At 39.0% G+C, this 17,192-nt stretch overlaps 1 protein-coding gene across 6 annotated transcripts in view; it reads right to left on the bottom strand.

The window, feature by feature from the left end:
• The window catches only part of nlrx1 (NLR family member X1), a 19,724-nt gene extending 2,532 nt beyond the window's left edge, over positions 1-17,192 (bottom strand). Inside the window, exons 1-11 of one of the 6 annotated variants that reach the window (XM_088300652.1) lie at positions 17,052-17,192; positions 16,632-16,663; positions 13,820-13,932; positions 12,572-12,962; positions 9,773-10,004; positions 7,545-8,712; positions 6,787-6,970; positions 6,297-6,392; positions 5,489-5,575; positions 3,967-4,218; positions 3,271-3,481 (exon numbers count right to left, since the gene is read on the bottom strand). In XM_088300652.1, the coding sequence (XP_088156778.1) occupies positions 3,271-3,481; positions 3,967-4,218; positions 5,489-5,575; positions 6,297-6,392; positions 6,787-6,970; positions 7,545-8,712; positions 9,773-10,004; positions 12,572-12,962; positions 13,820-13,932; positions 16,632-16,651 (2,754 nt within the window). In that variant the 5' untranslated portion in view covers positions 16,652-16,663; positions 17,052-17,192. Of the gene's footprint in view, positions 1-3,270; positions 3,482-3,966; positions 4,219-5,488; positions 5,576-6,296; positions 6,393-6,786; positions 6,971-7,544; positions 8,713-9,772; positions 10,005-12,571; positions 12,963-13,819; positions 13,933-16,631; positions 16,696-17,040 lie in introns of all 6 variants that reach the window. The other 5 variants (XM_088300651.1, XM_088300650.1, XM_088300653.1 and 2 more) reach the window with 5 other exon arrangements.

Here is a 17,192-nt window from a genome sequence, read left to right as displayed (position 1 = left end):
TCCCTAATCTTCCCCAAAACAATTAAAGCGCCTTGTAAAGCGACGCGCCCATTATATGGACAAAGCATCACTCGCGACCATCAACCCTTTTACTCTTTGGGCTGTTCGGAGTGCATGTTAGCACACCCTGCTGGACAAAGTCTGAGTCATCTATGCTTCGAATTGACCGTGACTTATACATTATGTGGGTGATGGTGTAGGAGAAAGCTGGACAAAAGGGCAGCTGTCCACAATGTTGTAGTTTGTCTTATCATTTATGTTATTGCAAGCAAGAAACGTCCCAGGTTTAGACAACAGACTGCAAAAAGCACAACAGCACAACATGCACATCTCTCTAAACAGCCATGCACATCTCTCTAAACAGCCATGTGATTGGCTGAGTCTGAGTGGCTCCCAAGAAGCCATTGCTGTAATTGGCTAAGGCTGAGTGGCTCCCAAGAAGCCATTGCTATAATCTTTTTGTGTTATTTTTATTTCTTTTGGGTATATAGATGGCATGAGAGATACATGTTTTGTGTTAATCTTATTTCTTTGTTTCATTGTTTGCTTGTATGCTGAGTTTTTTTTTTGGTTTTGATTTGAAAACCGTGACTCTAAGGAGTGTGGTGACCAGTGAAGTCCCTCCCCTGACGTTGTCTAGTAGACTATTTCCAAGACACCTTTTATTGGTTAGAGTCATTGTTATTGACAGTGATTTCTAATAGTTCCATGACATCTGTCATTGAAACGGGGTGATACTTCTGGCAGTGACCCCTTAGGGGATTGAGTCCTGGTGAGCAGGCATCAGCTAGCGCGAGCAGCTGAGCTAGAGCGATGAGCTAGCGCGAGCAGCTGAGCTAGCACCTTGTAGGGGATTGAGTGCCTAGTATATGCATTAAATACAGAATTAGCACCCTCAACTGTTGTGCCCTTTGATGCAGCGCGTCTTATGGCCGTAAAAATACGGTAAATTGTCTGATATTGATATAAGTTATTCTGATTCCGATGCAGTCGCAGAGTAAAGATAAATAAGTGCTTAGCTGTCTTATACCTCCTTCTAAAGTAAGTCATTGATGTTCTTATCAGCACTGGTTTAATGACAAAAAATAAGTATATGTTCTGTGCTCATATTCGGCAGTTAGTTGCGCGTCAAGTTAGTCACATTAGCATTGGACACAAGCCATTTGCTGCACTTTGTGCATATTAGGGCATCCAGTTGGCTATTTGCATTTACTAGAGTCACCTAATGTTGTAACAATTGTTGCACCTTACAAAGTTACTGTGGGGAGAGTGTGGAATTTCAGTTAAATTGAATGTCAGTTTTACACGTGTTCCTAAGTGTGATTATTTTTTATGGCCACTATAGATGGTGTCATTTCACTGTCTATGCTCTAGATCAGTGGTCTTCAATCCTATTCCTCGAGGGCCGGTGTCCTGCCCGTTTTCCAGCTTTCCCTGCTGCAACACACCTGAATGATCGTTATCTACCTTTTGTAGACCTTGCTGATTATCTGATCATTTGAATCAGCTGTGTTGCAGTTGGGAGAATTGGAAAACCTACAGGATACCGGCCCTCGAGGAACAGGATTGAGGACCTCTGCTCTAGATTCTGCATGTTTCGAGAATGCTAGTATTTTAAGGCAGCATATCTGTCTGCAAGGCTGTCAGCTTTATTTATATAGTGCATTTCATACATATAATTCAATGTGCTTCACATAATTAAAAATACATTTAGAAGCAGTTACAAACAATCAAGTGTTAAAGACATTTAAAAGCAAAAGAAAGAAGTGAAAAGTAGCTGGCTAAAATAACAGAGCATGTACAGTGCAAAAATAAGATTTTGTAAATTGTGATTTTACAAATGCTTAGAATTACCTTAATCATAGGCATTGGAAACGGGTACCGTTTTTAACCGGGATTAATAAGCATTTACACTTTATTGGTATGATTTGAATCTTCATTCATTCGTCTTATTCACTATCATAATAAATCGGGAGAGTATATTATATACACAAGTACTTTTTGGGAGATTTTGGCTGGCTTTTTCAGGTTGATTTTAAAAGCTGCAGTACAACACTGACTTCCATTCAAAAAGTGTGCTGTGAAACAGAGAGGACAAAAAGCTCAAATCCTGGTTGCTTTATTGGAGCCAGTCTCTACATTCATGTGCTACCCTTTTTTTGAGAAGCAACTGACGTTCATTTGCTTGCATTAACAATTGCAACATGAGAATTTCACACTTTCAGCTAATAATGGCAATGAGGTCAAGTCTAGGGCGCATGGAACTTACAAAGAAAAAGTATCTCAACATGAGGAAATGTGCTACCTTTTTGACTGCATTCTGTGAATTTGTATGAGTCAGCGTTTTCCCATATAAAGATTATGACATCTTAATTCTATGATAAAATGACTGATGATCATTTGGAATTGTGCTCCATTCTATCATTCAGTACAAGTCATCAGAATAAGGTAATGAAGAAAATCTTTTAAAAATTACTGTTTTATTGCAAGTATTTATTAAGCAAGTCACCCCAACTTTATCTATATTTTCATATACGGGATACTATTTTTTGTTCTTTTTACTTAAAATGTTAACCTGCGAAGGGGTCAGATGAAAACGACCCAACATCTTAAATTTAACATATTTACATGCATGTCTCTTTTTAAATATTCATTCATTTTGTCCTTCAGAGAGGGTTGCAGGGGCAGCAGCTCCAGGAGCTCCTGAAAATGTTCACAATCTTTAACAACCTCCAAAAGTGAAGTAGGTTCCCGATAATGGCAAAGTCAAATCCCTAATATAATCTCACCATCTGGTCCTTGGTCATCCTCAAGGCCTTTTACCAGTTGGTAGAGCAAGCTAAACTCATCTTACAAGCTTTTCATGAGACATTCTCATCGCATGCCTTTTTTTAATGAATAAAATAAAACTAAAATCTATTCATACAAAGTAAATACACAATGTGCATGTGTTTTGCGTTTTACAGTAGGCCGATTCGCGAGCTGAACAAGTCTGGTCACCCCCGCTTAATGTCACATACCATGATGAGTTGTGTTGACTGGAACTACTGTAAAACTGACGCTGCATTCTGCCACATCTTTTCTGGAAATGACTGATCGACATATGGATATTTTTGTAATTGTGAATGAGAGCAGAAGTTGGATGTGGAATGGGGAATGGAAAACTTTAGGCTCACCATGGGGCACTGGGGATGTTGAAATAAATTTGCACACTCACAATTCTCCATAATGCCTCGCGTAAAACTCGACAGCATATAAATGAAGGTTTACCTTAAGCTGCTGTTTAACTCGTTCCCTGTCCCAGGAGGATGCATTCTCACGTATCACACTGAGAATGGGGTGCCAGTCTTCTGAGAGGTCAGAACCCTCAGTGACCGCGGCCAGGACCCTGACTCGCCGCCCACTGCCGTTATGGCTCTTGGGAATACCTCGGACATACAGGGACTGCTTGCCAACATCGCTCAGAGGGTTTAGGTACAAACTACACAAACAGACACAAACAGAGTTTTAAGAAAACTAAAAAAAACGGTGAGACTTACTAACCATGTTTTCACCCACCCTGATTAATGTAATGTCTATCTGTGGCTCCATCTATTTGGCATAGCTATATTCCAAAGACAGTTGGGTCAAAAATAATTCAATGTGGGTCAAACAGGTGCAAAATTAATCACCCACAAAATAGACCACACATTGGGCCGTTATGTACAAACCCCCCAAACATTGGGTTGTTTTTGCGGTTAAATGTTAAAATTAACCCAAGAAGTTGTGTCAGTCCCTTTTTGACACAATTCTTTTTAATGTGTATGTTGGTATCGCAACTGTCCTAAAATAATGACTCAGTATCTAAAACAATTTTAAAAATTTAGACATTTTTCAAAATTATTGCTAATCATCATGCAGCATGACGATTAGCAATGGTAATGGTATGTATGCAAAATTCTATACCATTGTTGGAGAGTCTCTTACTGCACAGTGTGAATGCTGGGATGTTCCCGGCACACATCCACGAGGGCCAGAGCTGCATTGTCTCCGATGTTGTTATAGGCAACGTTGAGCTCCTCGATTCCAGCATGCTGCTGAAGTCTCTCAGCCAGCTCGAGGGCCCCTTTGTCCCCTAGTCCGGTGTGCATCAGGGACAGATGCTTCAAAGACTGGTTCTCCGGGAGGGCCTCCAGTAGAAGGCAGGCTCCAGTGTCGAGCAGTGGGTTGTCACACAGTCTGTAAGTGCAGACAGGGAGAGAATTAATTAATTAAAGGTCATGGGGGCAAATGAAGACATTAATGTCACGGTGACTAATTATGGCCCCTGCATGATATTGAATATAGAAACAACGTTAGTTAGTACTAAATTCTGTGCTACAAAAATAATCAGCAGTGGATCCCCAATCCAACATGATCAGATGCTCAATTCATTATCATAAATTTCATGTACTTTATCCATCAATCCATTTTCTTTACTGCTTGTGATCATCACACTTACCAATGACAAGCATTCAATGCATATGCTGTATAAAAGACCATGCATGTAGTGTGTAGTTGGGGGAGGAGGGTTAAGTCCACAATATTAAGGCCTGATTGAGAAAAATCAACCATGATGAAAAATACAAATTTACTGACTTTACACTGCTGAATTAGGCTTCAAAATCTTCCCGCAAACCAGCTTAGTTATTACCACTTACTCACTACCTTGGTTGTCTGCCACCTTCACCTTAATGTGGAGGACTGAAAGTTCCAAAATTAAATAAATAAATTCACCATAAAATGTTTAATTAAAATTGTCATTAATTAACTAATTGTTTCATACATTCATTATTAAATACAGAATTAAATAAATCAGATAAAAAAATAAATGCACCATTAAATAATTAAATAACAGGGTCATTAACTAAATGTTTCATTTATTAATCAAGTGTGGAATTAAATTAAATTATAATATATAATATAATATATAAAATCAATTCAGGAACATTGCAACGAGAACCATGAAATAATTAATTAAAAACAGAAATATTTTTTTTTACATATAAACATTGGTAATTAATTAATGGCCCATTGAAGTATTAAATTACATATTTAATTAATAAATTAATTACACTTTTATTTAATTATCTAATGGTGAATGTATTTATTCATCTGATTTATTTAATTCTATATTTAATGAATTAAAGAAACAATAAATGACAATTTTGATTCAACCTTTCATGGTGTATTTATTATTTAATTTTGACACTTTCGGTCCTCCATACACCTTAACCTTCCACCACACCAAATTTGAATTGCAATCAGTCTTGAGGTCCTTTTTTACATTGAATAAAGATTTAATTCTAGTAAAACATCCATCATTTTGCATTTGCTACCAATTCATGTTGCAAAAATTGCACATATAAACACAATAAACTGACGAATGACCATACTGTATCTTTCCCTGTGAGTGACTGGGGGATTAAGGGACTTAACATAAGTCGAGAGAAAAAGAAACGTGTCTTACTGTAGCACTCCAACACAACTTTTGGAGTCCAGTAGCAGATCTCTCAGGAAGATGCAGGAGTCAGGGCCAAGGCTATTAAACTGCAGACTGAGGACAACAGAGACAGGCAAGGGCAAAAATCACAATACACACAACATATCCATGCTGACTAAGTCAAGTAGTAACCCAGATAGTGTTCATGTTTTGTTATTGTTAAAAAATAAAACTAAAAGACAAAGCCCAGAGATCCATAGCAACAATGGCTTTGTCCTTACTTTAGTCGTCAGCAGCTCCATGTCCATTGTCACTACAAGTTTCTGGTGGTTAAGAACCATGTGACGCTGCAAATGTAAGCTTTCAGCACAGAAGAGCCTGGCCACTGATGCAAATCATTTCAAGCTGATGTTATTGTGTACAGACGACTTGAGCCACACTTACTTACAATTCCACTTCCTGTAAATATTTCACTCTTAATTGTTTGGTCAATTCACTGAAAAATTAACATCGGTCTTTATTAGTATTCATAAATACTTGGTAAAGTAATTACATCGTACATAGGACTACTGATACTGTCATGATCAATTATTTATTAAAAATGTACTGTTCATGAAGTTAAAATCTTGCGCTAGAATTACTTTTTTTTATAGATAATCATCTGGGTTACTGAGATAAACATGTGATGAAACAGATAACGGACAAAAACATTAGTTAATTAATAGTTAGTGCGTGTCACAACAAATCCAAATAAAAACATTCCCAATCAACTAAATGTACAATATTTTCACATCAAACAACAGAAAAATAGAAAACGTTTCTTAGTTTCTCTCACTTGAGGTTCCGAGTGTGTCGAAAGGCAGGCGACAGCATGTGAAGCATGTCCCGAGTCAGGAGACAAGAGGAGAGGTCCAACTCTTCCAGTTGATAACTACAATAAGACACCAATGGCATTTCTTTTAAAACAGATTATTCTCTATGCCCATTTCTCATACAGCCTCTTAAATGAGGCTCTCTCGTGCGTTTCAGAGGTCAGATGACTAGATTTTTTATTTGTGCGTGTGTGTGTGTATGTTTTATTAGACGTGATATCCGTTATTTGCGAGTGGACAATATGGGACCATACTACAGATTGGATTGAGACTTAATTAATTATGCTTAAAATAACCTATGTGTTCCTATTACAGAATCCTTATATACAAATTGGTGAAGATTTAAGATACATATAAATTGAGTGGAGTTCATAAAATGAACAAAAATTGCATATGTCTAATATTTTGGAACATGATGTACTTTGTAGTTGGCATTATGAATCCATGGCTTACCTTGGAGGGGCACAAGAGAGCACAGAACTTAACACAAAGCATTTAAGTGAGGTCATGCGTATGTTGTGGAGGCGGATGGTTCTGATTGAGGCCAGGACCTCTGCAGTAAGTCGAGGATTTTGAAACTCGTACAGAAGGACCAACAGATCCATTAACTCCTCTGGTGGCTGCGGCTTATTGATTTCTACAATTAAAAAAAAGTAACAAAAATACAACAATGATACATTTGTTCATTTAACCATTTGATGATTAAAAATCAGATGATTGCACATGCAATCTATGGCATGTAAATAACCACTTCTTAATTCAGTTTGCTTACACGAAAACAAAAAGTATTTAAAATGGTTCATGTAGTTTTACAGAGTAAGGTTGAGTATTAATAAGAAAACAGAAACAAAAACGACACGTGATATAATGGACTCACAAATGCTCATTGTTTATGACTTTTGGCTTGTATTTGTTTTCGACTCTCAAAATCCCGTTCGTGAGATACTTTAGAAACACACATATATATATACATATACATACATACATACATATATATACACATACATGCACATCCATATACACATACATACATATACATACACACATATATACATACACACACACACACACCCCCACCCCCACACACGCACACACACCCCCACACACACATATACATATATATATATACATATATATATATATATATATATATATATATATATATATGTGTATGTATGTAGTGGTAGTACAGAATATAGGAAATCTGTTACCTCGAACAAGGTATTTCCGAAGAGCTCGTGTGATCTGAGCCACAGTGGCACTCTGGATGCTACATCCAAGTTGCTGAAGTAGGACTCTGTTGCCATAATGCAAGAGTCCGCCCATGAAGATGGGGTACAGCTCAAAAGGCTGTCCCTCACTCTGTTGTTTTGATGGTGGACCATGTACTCCCAAGAGGCTCTGCTCTACTTGATCCAGAACGTCCTCGTTGTAGCTGTCTTCCTTGCGGAAGAGCTCAGAGGCCATCGTCCTCGCAATGTTGCCCTTGTTTCGAGTACTGATTTTCTCATAAAGCTTTGGAAAAAGCTTAAGTAAGTTGAAGACTGCAAAGATTCTAAGTGGGATGAACTTGGAGAGGATATTGACAACAGCACTAACATCTTCAGTCGCCTGACCAATGGCCACAGACACTTGCTTTGTCAGCTTCTCCAGAGCGGATTTATTCTCCCCTAGGACCACGTAGAGTGCCGCCAGGTACTCCTGCATAGCTGGAACAGCAAATACATATCGCCTCTCATCATGCTCACAGAGCTCTGTGGGTAAATGCTTGCAACTTTCAACACAGGGAGCCAGAAAAAAGTCGAGCACATCAGTTCTGAAAACAGCTAGCTGACGTAACTCCTCATCTGTCTTGGTCTTTCCTCCAATCCACTGCTCCAGCTCCTCCTCTGAGAATGAGGTCCGTTTGTACGTCACGCCTTCATAGGCCAGTTTGCCAACAGTGCGGACAACGTACAACATCAAAGAACTTTGCAGATCCTGTCTAGGTGCACTTGCCGCAGTAGCTTTGCCCAGTACCTCCCCTCCAAAGTTGAGTCTGAGGAAACTGGTGTATATACCAGTCAGCGTGCGGATGGGTGCCATGGCGTCTGTGAAATGAAGGAAGTGCAAGGTGGCACATGTGAGCCAGCAGTAAGAAGGCAGAAAGCAGGCTGCAGCCAGCTGGCTCTCCCTCTGGAGATTGAGGTATAGCAGCTCTACAAGAGCCTGAGCGTCATGTGCCTGCACAGGTTCCCCACTTTGCTGCAGGAGGCGGCTGGTGAAGTAGGCACGCTGACGGTTTGGGTCATTGAAGCCACAAATCTGTGCATAGCGACTCACATATTTCGCAGGGATGCGATCCAAGGCAGACAGTCTGGTGGTTACTAAAACACTGGCCTGAGAAACATGCAACAAACAGATGATCAAACATCACAACCTTTCACTATGCAAACATAGTCAACGCAGTCTAATCAAGTAAGCCTGCCGCTAAAACAAACACTTGTGAGACAGGCGGGGCGTGTTTCTGTCAGTCATCAACAAAATGGGTGTCAGTCAGTGACGGACTGTGAGGTCCATTGGTACTTGACCCAGTTAGTAACAATTACACTAAGGGATGAAAATCCACTTTCGCCAGTGCTTAGTCCATCTTTTTTTTTTTTTTGTCGTTAGTAGTCATAGTTTGTCGCTTTTGGTCATTCGTCAGAAAAACGGTTATCCGTCAGCGACGGACTTGCAGACCTTTCATCACTAGTGACGGAATGCCCTCCTCTGCTATTTTCATGACATGATTTAAGTGATAGACCGATTATCGGCCAGGATGGTTATCCCTTGCCCACCTCTGCTATTTACATGAATCTCATACAAATATTATTGTAAGGACTTTATGTACACAATACTTAAAGTAAAGAGTTAAGTGTAAAATTGTTTTTATTAACATTAAAAGACTACTTGGACAAAACAGATCTTCAACAGTATAAAATATAGTCAAGTAAAATATATATTGCTAAGTGTTCCAACAAAGGAAATTTTATACTTCATGTTAGTCTCTGTACTTCCATTTGGAAGAGAAGTGTATGTGAAAAGTCTCAATCTCACTGCTATGTAATGAGAATGATTTTAATCCAAACTACATTTTATTCAATTGCACTACCTGTAATTTAAATTCAAGTCAGCATGTGTTGGAGTGGAGCTTCAAATTCTTCTATTGAATTGAACTGAATACTGAAGTTCTGAATTTTGCACAGCCCTTGCACGATCAAACTAGCGTGAGTAACGCAAGGGGAAAGTTTGCTTGCAAGATTACATTTGGCAACAAACCATTCACTCACATTTTAGCAGTCAACGTGAATTAGTCTATGCGTTTGAGATAATAAATGGAAACATAATTCTACAGAAACTGAACATCCATTTTTTAGCAAGTTGCATCTTGGTTGTTACATTTTCCAATCTGTTTCACCTCAGGGAGAAGGTACTTGCGGAGAAGGTTGACCACCACTGCACCAGGGGGCAGCGACTCATTTGGGTCACTGCAAAGCTCAGTGGATCCAACCCGGAAGTCAAGTTTCATTTTTTCCATCCCATTGAATAAGAAGAGAACATCTTTGGCCAGGTTACCTTCCCCACTCAGCAGAGGGTTTTTTTTCAAGTGGAGGTACTTCCTGCTGACTAAGTCTTTTAAAGACGCAACCCTGGTCAAAATAAATCACAAATAACAAAATCAAAACAGTTACCGCTAAATTAATTTGGCAGTCTCTTAAACTGAGCATCTCAGTGATTTCAATCCATAATTCTCTTGTTGTTCAGTTGAAGTACCCGTGTCTAAGATACAGAACCAGCTATTCCTGACTCCGTGTCATTAGTGTGTGAACAAGCCGTTAACTTTCCATCCATGTCAACATCAGTAATCATCATTACTCAGTGCCTGAGGGGTTGAATGATGTGACTTTATAAAACTGATATGGGTACTTGGAAGATAGAAAAGAGTTATCTACTTATATGCCATTACCAATCAAGTCTGGCTGTTAACATTCACAGAAAGCTTCTCTGTAAACCGGTATACAGCCCGACACAACCCTTGTTTGGTTGATTACATTTAACTGGTGGGAAGATGTACTTTCAAAACAAACCAGCCCAAATGCTTTTTCAGTCTTAGACATAACTAAAATGGGTATGTGTAAGATGGGCTGAGGATCACATGGACCTCAAGTAACTTTATGTAATCAGTTTGTGTATTTCTAATCATGTTTTTATACACTACTTGTATCATTAATGTTTGCACACACACACACACACCTACATTTTTGCTTTAGCACACGCACACTTACATTTTTGCTTTAGCACACGCACACTTACATTTTTGCTTTAGCGTCTAGACCCCCATTGTTCAAGCCCTAATAAAAAGAGGAGGCGGGGGGAGAGAGGGGGGGGTGCACAGAGCTGAAGGGAGCAAGAAGCCTGTCTGCTCGATCTGTCTCTCTCTCCCGGTCGGCCGGTAAAAATGAACAACAATGCCTGCTCTTTTCCTGGTGAGATCAGTCACCTTTATAATTTCAGTAAGCTCTCCCAAAGGCGTCAGGGCATTTAAACCTGACAGTATAAAAACTTTAATACTATTAATAATGTTCCATTATGGGGAAAACTACCAATGAATTCAGTATAGAATTGTTTTTTTTTTGTTTGTGAATGGGATGTGAGAATCCAAGCTGTGTTGTATTGACAAAAATACAGTAATGCCGCCGTGATTAGGCGCTATAGCAGAGGTCTGCATTGACGTTCCGTAGCTCAAATTTACAACAACTGAAATTGTTCTTATTACTGCAAAAAAATAAAATTGTGATTTAATCAATGAGTTTTTGGCAGGTACACTAAATTTTGCCTCAACTGCTTCAAGACACCAAACAACAAATACCCAATTCTTAATGAACCATAAATGAATTGTTGTTTATTGCTGAGTATTCCCTTCCCTTAACACAATTAATGTGTCATGTTATTTTTTTCCAAAGCAAAAAAAATCTCTTTCATTTTCTTACTCTTCTAGTAGTAAAATGCCAACTAGCAAATCAACCGGTACTACGAAGCTGTTTTCAATTAAAATAGCAACCAAACAATGTTATTTGAGTCACCCTATATCATTCATTCATTTCATATTGGCTTTGCCCGTGGAATAATCATAATCCCGCATTATTTACTTAAGTCTCAAAATGGAAAGCAGGTCGTGAGTGCTTCTCTAAAAGACTGAGACTGTAGGAACAAATGATTTCATGCAGAAATGTCCTTCCTGAAATCAAATCATTTTTGTGACTTGGTGAATTTGTGCTGACTCGTATCTCAAAAACTATAAAGGATGCCATTGTGGCTAAAATATTCCTGCAACACTTTTAGTTTTAGGTTTTAAAAATGTTTAAACGACTTGTCCCAAATAAGACTTTTGATTTTTTCTGTGAACATTCGACCATGGTAAATACTGTTTATCACAAAATAGTCGGCCGTTGGTGGTTTTAGAGGCAGACTTGACTGGAAATATTCCTTCAGGCCCATCAACCTGGCACTGCTTTAGTTTCAGTCCCTATAATGTGATAGATCGATTGTATCGCTCATTCGGTACAAGGTCACAGAAGAGCAACAGTAAATCCCTACTTGTCTTGAGAAGGGGTCACCATCGTGGTGCCCTCGGTTGCCCAATCTCGTTGTACTCTGAGTATAATGACAATAAAGGGCATTCTGATTCTGAACAGGTAGCCCCCAAAGACCACATGAGTAGCTGGCGGTCCTGTTATAAAAATATCCCCAATGATGGGACATTGTGACTTTCCAGGAATGTTGTGGGAGTGATCATTGGAAACTTTAAACACAGGCTGAGATTTATTTATTTGTATTATTATTTATTTATATAATGATAAAGAAAAGAGTCCTGCATATTGATATTGATCTGTTTCCTAATTACCGTAGGATCATGATTTTTGTTTGCACATATATGAAAATCACTAATTATTAATAACCCCACACAATCATTTTATTCAAAGTAACTTGAGGAGATTTGTTACTTCAGAAGTGTGTATCAAACTGCTTTCTCTTCAAACTGATCAATACCCAGGAAGTCTATCAGTTTCAAAAACATTGGTGACCCCTGGTCGAGAGTGAAAGGAGGGACACCGCCTAGACTGGTCACTTAACTTACAGCACATGCTTTTGGACTTGTATCCAGAGAGAATATACGCAAGAATTTTACTCCACATTACAAAAAAAAAACACTTACTTGGTTAGCTCGCCAAGATCCTCACAAGAAAAGGGAATGACCAGTTTGAAGTCAGTCAACGTGGTCCCAGCACACCAATCCAGCACCAGCTTTCGGACAACTGTGCTTTTACCCGTTCCCACTGCCCCATACAGCAGCACGTTTAATCCTCGGTCCTCACACTGGTCTTCATTCATTTCAAAAAGTTGCTCTACAGTCACAGAAGGGCTGGAGGAACCCTGGATTTTCAAGGGGGAGCTGAGGAGTCCTGCTCCTTCCTCCGGCTTCCTCTCCAGAATCAGTGGGTCCACATGCATTGTCTCGGGGCTAAAGTAGCCTCCAAACTGCTTCTCTTCCAGTGGAAGATGGCTGAACCATAGGAACAGCTTCCTCTTGTGGATTTCAGTCACATCTACAAAAAGTTAATGGGTCTGTCAAATTTTGTTTTGTTTTTTCAAGCAGGTCTTCTAATTTACAGCCTAGTCCGACAAATAATTTTAACTGAGGGATACGAGAGGATGAATGTGGATTTATTTGGACCTGGATTTAAATTGGTCATGCTTAACCTCTTGGCCAGGTAGACTGAACTAATACTAATTTGCTTTAGTAAATATTCGTTCATACTTTTGGTTACCCCATTGAGATACTGCATATGAGAGGCACAAAAAAATCATAAACCAGAGGTCAACAACTCTAGTCCTCTTCCATGCATGTTTTAGATGTTTCTCTCCCACAACACATGTGATTCAAATGATCAGCTTGGTTGCAATCGTTAAGTTGGTAATGTCTCTTGTTTCATCATATACTTTTTTAAGCTTCACAACTACGTCTTTTTCAACTCACGTGCAGCTCTCTGGTTTTCATATTGGGCACACCTGTAACTCGATCACAGGCAAAACCGTAATCTGAAACTGTGAGTAAACCTACAACATATTTTTTTTTTTTAAATGAATGTAATAGGACAGACCGGGATGTCAAAAACTCCCGTTAGTCACACAAACAATACTTTAATATCACAAGACAAAACTGTGGCTTAAAAAAATATAAAAGAGCTATCTTTTAAGATGTGTAAGCAATTCAGATGCAAATACCTTGAAATAAAAGATGAAATATTTCCCTCATGTTGCATGGATTTTTTTCTTTTAATGATAGCAAACACAAAGGTTTTCATTCTAAAGCAAAAATAAGGGATTCACTGTTACAATACCCAAAAGTATTGTTGTCTGTTGCTAAAGAAAAGGCAGATCTTTATTAGAATGAACTTTTCACCTGGTTCTACTGTAGTGGAGCACATCTTCTTACTGTAAAATCCAGCACCTGGGTAGAGACAAACATCCGCTCTCCTCTTCCACTTCCAAAATACGAAAAGGTGACTCAACTGCCTGAGAAAAAAACAGCCTGATCATTCCGGTCAGTTCAGCAGGAAATCATTGTTCATAAACTTTATAATATGCTCCACTCCCACAAGCAGAAGGTCACTTTCATCGCTTGACATTGACACATCATGTTCTTGACAGTAAGTCTGATTCAGTATGATTATGCTTCACATGAGGCACTTTTGACCTCCATGACAAAAATGCTACTCATCTTTTAACTGGAGCTCGGAAGACCGATCATATAACCCCAATCTTGACCTCTCTTTACTGGCTCCCAGTGCACTTTAGAGTTTGCTTTAAGATACTTCTGTTCGTCTTCAAAGCTTTCAATGGCATCGCCCCAGCATACCTCTCTGAACTCCTCCATCTCTATGCAGCTGATCAATACCTCAGGTATGCAGACCTAATGCTGCTCGAGGTACAGAGGACTAAGCGCAGCCTCGGGGAGACCGCACCTTTTCCGGCCCTTCCCTATGGAGTGACCTACCATGAAATGTTAGGCAAGCCCCCTTTCTGTCCACTTTTACAACCCGTTTGAAGACACATTTTTATTCTTTAGCTTTCGACTCAACATGAGACTGTCACTGTTCTTCTGGTGTCAATTGTATATGTGTTTATGTGTTTTAATTTGAGTTCTAATTTCCCGCTAATTTATATTACACCATATGGAAAGCGCTTTGTTATTGCATTGTATTGTAAAAATGTTCCTTCGCCTGGAGGCCATCTTTTTTTGTCTTCATATTCATCAGTACTAAAAGACTTAGTTTAAGGTAAGCTTGGACCCACCCTATTTTGAGTAAAATCTATTTTAAGAAAATACACTTTTTTTTTACGCAAATGTCCTAGATTCATAGTTTGACCCATAACAACGCCCAAATAACAAAAATGCTTTTGTTCGGCGATCGCCGGTATTCATCAGGGCTTACGTCGCTCGCAGAACCATGAGTTGCCAGTTGTCATTGTAATGCATTGCTTATTGTCCGGTTAGCTGCTCAATTGACATTGTTTTAGCGTTTTTTGATAAAATGCCTCGGTGCTGTGTTGGCGATGCGTTGTTACTGATATTTTGCTTTCCGAGTCAATTTTTCACTGGTCTAATACACTTTCAATGGTGAGCTCTTTCATATTCCCTTGATATGGCGTCACACGTCCGGGTTTGTCGCTCGGCAAAATCTAACTTTGGAAAAACTATTATTTTGTCAAATATACTAAATGCATTTTTTCATGCTTTATTATTTGTATTATATTACTTTACTTGTGAGCCTAAAAGATTAATTTACCATTTTCTCAACTTACTTCACCCAAGGTCTTTAAGTGTTTTGTTTTTTTAAACCATCTCTGTCATCAATTTAGCCCAAAAGTGTTTTGATATCTGATGGCCATTTATTTGAGTTCTTGTGAGAATTGTGCCCCTTGCTGATCTGCAGTAAACACAATCCCCTGTCGTTTGAACAGGGGTGTGTCGACTTTTATATGCAGCTTCCCTCTCATTCTCGCATTCTTTGTATGTAGGTTTATTGACTGTATTGAGTGTGTTAACAGAAATTAATACAACTCCTGCCATGGGGGCAGTCCCCCAGCCCAGAGGTTGTGGGTTCGACCATGTGAAAGTGTCCTGGAAAACGGCTCTGAACAACACCCTGTTGCTCTGATGCTGGGTCAACGGTAGAAGAATACGAAATCAATGTGAAGCACTTTGAGTGCCTTAAGATGTGAAAAAGCGCTTTACAAATGAAGGACCATTTAGTGCTTGCTTCACAGAAAGTTTTAACTGCAGAAAACTGACACCAATGTCCTTCTTACAGGTTGAAACAGGTATATTAACATACCTGAGGCATTGGCTGTTGGATTTAAGTCAGCACACCAAATTATCACCCTTGAGTTGAACTTAAAAATCTTATAGGCTGCTCTTTCAGAACATGCACATGTTTTTCCCTATTTTCTTGAGAACTACCATTGATATAATGAATACCAGCATCCTTTATATGCTATCAAATGCCAACACTTTCATCTAACTCCCACAAAAGCCAGATTCATTCATTCACACGCACTTAAAACATCAACTGCAAGACTGCTGTCACATTGTTTACACGCTTGTAGTTCTGGTAAACTCAGACAGGTCTGTATATTTAGATACACTTATTAAAACATTATGGGTAGGACTTGTGCATGATCCACGGTAGGTGAGTGCTCATGAAAATGCAGGTTAGAGTGTGTGCATAAATGACATTCAGACGGTTGAGAATCTACAACTATTTTGTGAATGGCATTAGAGATGGCAAAGAGGAAAAATATTGTTATTACCTCAGAACTGGAAATGGAACTCATGCTATAGAAACGTGGTACACACATCCCTGTCCTGGCTGTTCAGTACAAAATGGCTAAAAGGGACCTTCGGTCTCGCTACCTGTTGCTAATGTCACACACAACTCACGTCAAAGTTACGGGTGAGTACGTACACACTTTTATTTTAAGAAGTGATTTTGCTTCAGCTCACTTCTGTGTACGCCTCTGTCAAGCAAAATCAACGGGTGAGTAAGTTTGAGTTTTAATTATAATTACTGTTATTTTTATAGATAACAATTGGCACCTGACGACTACTTTGTTTTGTCAGTGTTTTGTCCGTGAAGAGAAGAAGTTCTACAATTTATGATAAACAAAATAACAACAATAAATTGTGAAAGTTCGACATCATTAAAACTTACCGCCGTACGGAGGAGCTCATCCTTCTGGTCTGCTGCAATGCAAATAGAAACTGCGGATTTTCAGCTACAGTAAATGGAGAACATTAGAATCCACAGCAGTTAAGTTAAACAACGAATGATTATCTGATATTTATATTGTACAACTGGTTCCGTAAATAACCCTCATGTACGTCTTCCGACATTTACGCCACTATTTGCTGGAGGTCGATCACCCCCGTTATAAGAGAGAACTCCCACGCCTAATAAACTCCGAAAGTGCAGTTGCAATAAGGTCACAAACATACCATGACCCTCTTCTTGACCATGTTTACAGTGACAGCTGTCAATGTCAACTGGTACTGTATACTGTGCTGTACATAAAGCAGAGTAAAAGGAAACGACAGCTCGTGTATCTTAAATGTATATTTACCAATGTCTTACCGTCCTCTTTATTGTCTGCAGCAAAGCACTAACCAGTAGCTGTCATTGACTAAACGTCATTCGTTTAATAGTTTTCTTCCATCTCAATTGACCTGCTTGAGTCGAATGAACTCCTAAAAATGTGAGATTGGCTTCTCCAGA

Source organism: Idiotropiscis lumnitzeri, chromosome 7 (genome assembly GCF_059441095.1).
Source record: "Idiotropiscis lumnitzeri isolate Australia: NSW breed Sydney's pygmy pipehorse chromosome 7, RoL_Ilum_1.0, whole genome shotgun sequence".
NCBI classification, from domain to species: domain Eukaryota; kingdom Metazoa; phylum Chordata; class Actinopteri; order Syngnathiformes; family Syngnathidae; genus Idiotropiscis; species Idiotropiscis lumnitzeri.
The sequence above is the reverse complement of the archived record's forward strand: the minus strand, read 5'-3'. Positions and strand labels throughout refer to the sequence as shown.